The 9,062-nt window shown below is 41.2% G+C and overlaps 1 protein-coding gene across 1 annotated transcript in view; it reads left to right on the top strand.

Moving 5' to 3' along the window:
- NIN (ninein) overlaps nt 1–9,062 on the top strand; it is a gene marked incomplete in the record, with an annotated part of 1,258,852 nt that overhangs the window by 511,497 nt on the left and 738,293 nt on the right. Inside the window, 1 exon segment of the mRNA XM_044074306.1 lies at nt 2,797–2,842. Within this exon segment, the coding sequence (XP_043930241.1) occupies nt 2,797–2,842 (46 nt within the window).

Raw genomic sequence — 9,062 nt, 5'->3', positions numbered from 1 at the left:
CTAAGTAGATGTAATTGTTTCCCAACCTTTTTCTTTAATACATCTGTTTCTAGCTGTTGCCATCATTATGAAACAGTTAAACCAGTTCCTGTTTTAATATGTACATGACGCCTTGTTATATTTAAGTAGATGTATTAGTATCAAGGCAAATGTAATGCTTATGTTGATGCAATATTTACTTGAAGTTAGGTGGTGAAAACTGAAATCATTACAGTTTTGTCAATACAGAGGTAGAGGATCACCCCTGCAAATGATTGTTAAAATAATTCTGAAGTTAATTAATGGGCATAAGCTTAAAGAAAAAATTCGAGAGAATTCTTAATTTTCTGGGGGTAAGGAGATATATTGACATTAATAATTTTACCACTAGTAGTGTTCATGATTGACGATCATGAGTAGATCTTTGGGGTGAAATGTGAAACGTTTTGTTCTGAACATGGTCAGAGTTGTAAAACATTCACTGTTTAATGTAATAGGGCAGCTGCTGAGGACTGAAGTATTCCCGGCTGACTTCAGGTGAGGTGAAGTTAGTATATAGAGATGATGTATAGGAGACGAAAACATCTGACTTTTAAAGATTTGCAGGCAGATTTAACACATCAGTACTCTCTTTCTGTATTATGAGATGTGACTAGTGAAGAATTTAGAACAAGAAAGTGGTGCAGGAAATGACAATGATCTAATGTTAGTACTGGATCCATAATTTCCTTTATCTGGAAGTAAATTGTGGTTAAACCCATACTAACCACTGTTGTCTTAACAATTGATGAAAATCCAGCAGTCAAGTAGGGAAGGCGGTGAAGTACAAGTGTATAAACAATTATGTTTTGCTTTAAACAGTGTATGGTTATATTGCAATGTGTAAACAAAAAAATAGCGAAGGTAAGTGAAGAACTGTTTTCAGTTGATAGGTGGTAGTCCCCTAAATACGGAAGACGTAATAAGGGATCTGGGGACCCAAGTAGATAGTAATCTCTCCTTTGATAATCACATTACCAAATTGGTTAGAAAATCCCTTTATGTGGCCCACCTAATCACAAAAGGATTTGCATCCAGACAAGAGGTCATTGTACCCCTCTTCTCATCACTCATCAGACCCATCATAGAGTACAACACCCTATTTAGGATGTACCTAACAAGACACCTGCAACAGCTGGAAAGACCACAGAAGTACCTCACCAAGACTATCACTGGCCTTAAACAGATGCCCTATGCAGCCCGACTGAAGAAACTCCAGCTGTACTCAGAGGTGATCTCTGCCTGACACACAAGGCCATGTCCAACCCAGAATTGATGGACATGCTCCACCTAAAGAAAACCATATCCCCTCGAGCCACATGCTTTAGGGATCTGAACCTCACCACAACAATAAAGAGTATGTGCTGGAGGGATAGATTCCTGTCCCCAGAGACTTCCCATGCTTTGGAACAAGATTTCCAATCTACATTAGGCAGAGCTCCTCGCTAACGCTCTTCAAGAGAAACCTTGACGAGTGGATGGGAAACAGAAAGTTTACCACGGGGAATCACTTCAGTGGCTCTGCTGCACAGACGCACAGAGAACTAATCTAAGGGGGCGGGGAAAGCCAACACATTCTGGCTAGGCATATAAATGCCTTCAGGCAGACAGCCTAGTTACCTACCTATGAAGGAAACTTGGAGACTAGCTTAGAAAGAACAATATAGTAGAGTTGATTTATCTGAACGTCGATTATGTGAAACATTAGTTATCCAAACCAGCCTTCCAAAGTTTTGGGGTAGGAAAAATCATAAAATCTGAAAATGTAAACATTATATGTATTCCCTTGAGCATGTTTTTTGAGCTTGTAGTCAACTCGTGTGTTAAAAATATTCTTTATTGCCTACTGAAATCACTCACTGGTTGAAAAATGTGTTCCTGCATACAGAAAAAAGATTTCAGAAGTTTTTTTATCCAGTTTAATTCTGTTTGATTATCTGAACTGTTTGATCATCTGAACTACCCTAGGTCCCAGTTAGTTTAGGTAATCGACTCCCTACTGTATGGCAGTTTGAAAGAGTAGGTGTAAAAGATTACAGTTTGTATAAAATTTGATATTAGTACCATTTATATTTATATTCTTCAGTAGGAACTATCCAAAACAGTGAGGAATAGAGAACTGTGGAATTTGGTGAGCACCGTCAGCAAAAAACATAATCTTTCAATATCTATATGCATTTATGGTGTTTATAAAATGTTGACTTAATTGAAGTTATATCGGAAGCTAATATTTACTCTCATTTATCATTTTCTTGTTATTACTGTGGAACAGAAACAAAGCTGAAGTCTTCCTCCCCTTCATGGAATTGGATGAGGAATGGTATAATTGAACCTTCACTTTATTTTAAGTGCTGGTACGGTGAGGAATGAAGGGTCCCTCTAATGGCAGATTGATCCCACTTAGAAAGTGAGAGAGAGTAGTAGACTGAGACTTAAGGGTTCTGATAGATTGGAGTCGAGGAAAATGCTGTGGAAACTTAAGTATATTTCTTGTCCTAAAATAGTAGATTTTTTTTCTTTTCTATATTTACTGACATGGTTTGAGTTTGTTTTCCTGTCCTATTTGATTCCATGTTGGATGGTATTAAACTCGACCAGTGGTGTAGCATTTTTGAAATACCTAGTTTAAATGAGAGTCCAGTAATTATTTGGACATACTTTTTGCAGTTTTTTATGTAGGTTTATGATTTAAAAATTCTTTGAATATTTCAAGATGGCATACAGCAGTGTATTACAATTTGTTTAATAAAACTGTATTTCTCTTTGTTCTTTTTCCAGCACTGGCAAACCTCTTCCAAGAATGGGGAGGAGTATGAAGCAGAAGGTAAGGTGCTTTTTATTATTGATTCTGCTTAGAGTAATTCTGACAATGATGAATGAAAGAGTTCTTTTCGTATGCAGCAGATCTGTAACTTAAATGAAACTAAGTGTGATATGTAGTTTGAGGTAGTGGCATTTGAATGTTGTGTGCAGAATGATTATAATTTTAATGGCGATGCAGACAAAACAGAGGAATGCATGGCACTAGACCACTGTTTAGTTCACTTTAAAAATGATTTATTTTATTTTTCTGCCATCTTCTGGTTGGTACCATTCAAAAAGGGTATGTTTACTCTATCAGCTCCTTTTGTTATGAACCATAAGGAAAAGCTAAACTGATTGACTTATGGATACCTAGTTATGAAAATGAATGAATAGGATTAGTGGCAACGACTTAGAGAAAGTTTTGAATATGCAGTATTCACACATTGTTAATATTGTAATGGAATTTACATTATTGTTCATTTTCTGAAGGAAACATTTACAAGTTTCACTGTAAGAGATTATTTTATGGTGATAAATAGTGTTGTTAAAAAATCTTGAGACAAAAGAAAGAACAAATATTGAGCTAAAGCCAGAGGCATAACTGAAAATCAAGAGCATTGGTGATACATGCTGTGTGGCCCATATACACATGAAATTATAAAAAGAAAAACTGCTTGCCAGCTGACAGATACCCTATCCACAAGGTAATACCTACACAGATTTGACAGTTTGTTAAAGACATCAGAATTTTAATTTTGGAAATCTACTCATGTTTAGCAATATTAACAGCATGGTGCCAAGCAGTAATTTGAGTTTGTGAAATGTGTAACACAACCAAGTTGTCTTAAAAATGATAATGGAGTGACTTTATGGGATTATTTCCAGTGGTGCCTTAACTTGTCAGTCTACAGACTTTAAAATTCAATATTTTTTTCAGGAGTCCCTTTGCAGTTGGTAGAAGACATAGAGTGCATCATTCCCCTGCTGTGTTATGTGGTAGCTGTTAAAAGTTGAAGGAAGTGTGTCACTGAAATTAAGGGGTGTCATATGCCCCTGTATGATCCACATATCTTTTTAGTTACTTGCACAGTTTATCTTGTAAGGAGCACAGTTAGAAATTGCCCTATGCTCAATAATCATGAACCTTCCAAGGTTAACTACTGTCACAAAAAGGTTGCAGTATATTTGTGGGTGTTACTTTGCAGGTGATTGTACTTTGACCCCAATCACATTCCAGTGTTAAAACATCAAGACCTTCAGAATCTCTCAGTGTAGGAGGCTTTGACAGAGGACCACCTTAAGGGACTTATCTGATGATCTCCAGCTTGATTGTTGATTTGAAGATTCCAGGCATAAACGCACAAGGACAAAGGTGAGAGACCATTGGGTATGAAAGGCAGAAAATGAGGGTCTCAAATCCGAAGTATACTTGATTTTATTTGAAAACCTACCTGTCCCCTCACTGATCTGCAGTCTGTTAACAGGTACTAAAATATGTGTTACAATGGATTTATGTATTTTAGGCATTGCTTCTGGGCAAGTTAGGCCAGAAAGTATGATCTGATGTTGTCATTCTTCATTTATCCTTGACCTTTGGGACTGTATTCTGCTTTTGGAACCAGCTCAGCCATTGTAACAGCTCACGCAAGCCAAAAACTCTCAAGCTAAGTCTCTCCCCAGAATACCCCTCTCCTGATTACCTCCGATTACCTCAGATCTAATTTGCCGCTCTTGTTGCAAGATGCATCAACCAGTTTCTCTCAGCTAAGTAAAAAATTTCTTCATAGTTCTCTTTAAAAAAAAATCTATTCTCATATCGGCCTACTTCTTTTCAGTGACTGCGCACTTCACTGAAAGTTAGAGTAGCGAACTCAGTACTGCAAAAAAACACATCTCCGAAAATCCACTGCACCAAACCACCGAATAACACAAGTACGAACAGAAATACCACAACTGTTAACTCACAGACAGATATTTCACTTTCACATCAGCTACTTTCCCCAAAAACATCCAACCTTAAACAATAAAATACTACAAAACACCCTAGAATACAATATTTAAAAATCACACACCGGTACAATGTGAATTTCCTCTTCACAGTCTCAAAATACATACAATACCTTCTCACATAATAAACTTACCTGCATACACCTCTACTATAAAACTCTAAGTAAAACAAACAAACGCAGATTATTAAAGAAACAAAACAATAAACATATTTTTTAGTACTTTTGCAGGGGGCCCATGCACCCACACCCCCTACATATTATATGTACCACCTCCGTGTTCACACTACAGTGAAAAGTGCAGATTTCCCCGATCCTTACTGCAGTGCAATCTCAAACTAAAGCTACCAATGCTCTTACTCAATATCTAGCATACCACAGAACTAATCAGCAGCATGACCAGCTACACGAACAGTACATAACTTTTACCTCACCCTCTCCCACATCCGGAACAACGTTAACTTAGCCAATCAAATAAACACCGGTGAATTAAGCTTTCGGACAACTGCAAATTCGAAATACTGAGTTCGCTATTCTGACGTTCGGTAAAGTGTGCATTCATTGAAAAGAAGTAGACCCTTATATATATATATTTGTTCTACTCTTTTTTTCCTTACTTGTTTTTTTGCTATCCCTCTCCCTTGACACTTCGGTGTTCTCCCCTACCATCGCTGGTAGTTTTTCCTCATTTTTTTTCGTACCTTGCTATCTCCCTTTGCTTTCCATGAGTGAGTGTGCCTTTTCGTACCTACTGGTAGTCTCTTTCTACCATTTGTGGTACTTTCCCTCTCCCTACTTTTTTGATAGTTCTGGCCTACCATTTCTGGTAGCCATTCCCTTTCTCTGTCTGTGAGTGCATCACCTTTGCATTTTGTTGTTTATTGCTTTTCCATTTTAACATGGTGGATAAATCTAAATGGATCCCAGGATTTAAACAGTGTCAGGATTGTGATAGGAAGATGTCCAACTCAGGTGGACATTCTTCTTATGTCTACTTTTGGGCCCATCACATTTACAACAAGATTGTTCAGTATGTCAAGCATTCAGTAACTGGGCCTTGTAGAACACAAAATAAGTTGATTCTGAAAGGTTTGATTGTCTTCCTTTGAAGAGGCTCTATCCAAGTCTGACATTTCCTCCCTTCATCTCCTTCTTCAAAATCTGATCATGGACAGAAGAGGAGTCATTCAGTGCCGGCATCCCCCTTGGCTCCAGCAGCCAAGAAACACAAATCTTCGGCTACCACACTTGCAGAACTGAAGTTTAAAGTTAAGCAACTTTCGGAACTGACTTCCTCGGCAACGTCTGCTATAACTACCTTAACATCACAGGTCTCAGTGCAGGCCATTTTAGCACTGACAACTTTAGCTTCCCTGTCAGTACCAGCTTCACCTGTGACTCTAGAAGAAATTTTGGAACCTATACCTCCATTGATTCCGAAACCAAATATCACCAGTATATCTAGGACAAGATATTCCCCTTCTGTTGAACCCTTTGTGGGACAGCTCCCTAGTCCATTCCTAGAAAGACCAGAGTCCCCCACAGGCTTCTCTGTCTGTTCCTCCAGGAGTCTGACTGAAGTTGATGCAGTGAGGGTGGTGGATCAGCTCATAGTGGCTAAGGGTCTTTCCATCTCTTCCCAGGCCCCAACTCCCTTCTGGAGATGGGGCTTTCTCTTCCAGGACTCTGCCAAACATTCCTCCTCTGTCCTCTGAGGGCTTATAGCTTATGACTCCCAATTCCTCTGGTACCAGCTGCTGCTGCACTGACGGCCTTTACCCCTTCAGTTCCAGGAACTGCCTTGAGTTCCTCTGTTCCATTGGAACCGACAGACACCTGGGGCCATGGCTCTGCTGCTGGATCCGAGGGTCTAGGATCGGCTCCAGTTTTTTATTTTGGGTTGTCCTTGACTCTTGGAACTTCATCTGACATGGACTCTGTCATGGCTCCACTTCGGGGGTGGGTTTCTCAGAGTGGGGTGGAACCAAGGTTCCAAGGTTGTCTTTCTTGGTTCTGGGCCTTCAGTGGGACCTGCCTTATTGATTAGGGAGAGGGCATTGGCCTCTGTAGGTTCTCAGCTGGCCTTTCCCATATCAGAATATTACCCTAGGACTCCCTCTTGCCCAGAGCTGTCACCGACCTCCACAGTCTGGCAGCAAGCACCAACGCTGCAGGATAGCCCTATGCAGGGCCCCTTTTTTCCAAGTCCTCCCACGGTCTCAGTCACCCCCAGAAGATGTCTCTGATGGAGACATTCTAGAAATTCTGAAACAGAGGGGTAACTGGAAGCACAAAGACCTTACCTCTGAGGAGTCTGTGTACTTGCAAGCCTTTGGTGCTTACCCATCTACTTCTTGGGTGACCCCTCCTGCTGACAACCTTATTAAATTGATCATGCAGTGAGCTTGGAAGCCCCCTGACGTCTTAGAACCAATCCCCAGAAAACCGGACAAAATTCTTTCAGCACCGGAAGACCAGAAACATTAGGCTAAGGGGTTAGCAGTAGATGCCATGGTGGTTGTGGGCAGCCACCAAGAAAGAACTTGAAGAGAGTTCCACTGTTCATCCCCCTAATTGAGAGTCCTGGGCGACGGACAGATTCAGAAAGCGAGTGTATGCATTATCGACCCTTGCTTTATGGTCCTTGAATTTTATGGCACATTTTACTAGGCTACACAGGGATCTGATCAAAGAGTTGTCAGATACCTTTGCAGGAGCTGTGACTGAGGAGGTCCTAGATAAAGTGACTACCCAGATGGTTACCCTGAAGTCTATTTCCAACTTGTCCATGAGGCTCATCGCTCATGTAGCCAAAGGGGCAACTAGGGCACTGGGATCTGACATTACCATAAGGAGACATGCCTGGATGCACTTGTGTGAGGTTGTGGAGCCGTTTAAGTCTTCTTTTGTCAATGTAACTTTTGACAGATCTTCCTTGTTTGGCCCCACAGTCAGAGAAACATTAGCCAGGTGTGAGAGAGATGAAAAGACAATATCTGCAGGGGCATACGTTTTTCTGCTCCTCAATGGTCCTACTCTAGAAACCAGAGGATCAGGAAGATGTGGTGCAAATAATTCCAAGGGCCTGTTCAGGACACGTGGTGGTAGTACCCTCATGGCACAGGGTGGAGCTCCAATGAAAGACGCTAACCCTGTGGCAGAGGTGGACCGCAAACTCAGGGTTCCAGGGATTCTTTCTGTGGGAAACCCTGCTTGCGCTCCTGAAAGGAGGCCCAATTACTTACTTCTGGAAGCAGTCAGTGGAAGATTCACTTTGCATTCGAGAGCCTGGTGACAAATAACTTCAGATATTTGGGTGCAAAGGATTATTGCCAGAGGTTATCACATCCCTCTTATTTTCAATCCACTTTCGAAAAGAAGACGCCCTGATGTTCCACCCAATCAGAAGTTCCTGCCCAGTTAATGCCCCCCACCCCATCTTGCTAGGAAATCTTGCTAGTAGAATTAACCCTTAGTTCCACTAGCAAGATTTCACAGGAGACTAGTACAGTGGCTTTTGGCATCCCAGTGGTCCATCCCGACACATCCCATTTTAATCACCAGTTGTTGCACGAAAGAATTATCCTGGTGAACGGAATCCAAGAAAATCCTGTTAGACCGTCCCTTCATTCCACCTCAGCCCAAGGCCATAGTGACCATGGACGCCTCCCAGATGGGGTGGGCATTATCTGGGCAGGACAGTACATCAAAAAACAAGGAAGAACCAAATTTTACCCTCTGTGTTGAGAATCTCTGAGTGTGGTAATGGACAATATCCTCCATCTGCTTTCTGATAGTAATGTATATTCCAGGGAGCTCAAACGTGATTGCGGACATACTGAGCAGATTCATTCTCCTGCCTCACGAGTGGTCTCTCAGTCCCAAAGTGGCAAAGAAGATTTTCCACTGCTGGGGCTAGCCTTGCTGTGACCTTTTTGCCTCACCCCTGAACAACAAGTGCAGCTACTTTGCCCTCATCCCCCATCAGGGGGGGTCTCTGAGAGATGCTGTCCACAGTTGACCCTCAGGACTACTTTATGCCTTTCCCCCTTTCCACTGATTCCTCTCTTAAAGAAAGCCATCAGTTTGAAGAGCAAAGTGGTCCTCATTACCCCCTTTTGGGCTTGTCAAGCCTGGTTCCTCTTTATATGGCCTCATCTAATTAATCATCCATGGATTCTGGACCTAGTTCCAGATTTTCTGTCTCACCCACAAGTACTGGTGCACCCCAAT

This window comes from Protopterus annectens, chromosome 6.part0, assembly GCF_019279795.1.
Source record: "Protopterus annectens isolate FY-2018-M chromosome 6.part0, PAN1.0, whole genome shotgun sequence".
NCBI classification, from domain to species: Eukaryota; Metazoa; Chordata; order Ceratodontiformes; family Protopteridae; genus Protopterus; species Protopterus annectens.
This window is presented reverse-complemented; position numbering and strand designations above follow the sequence as displayed.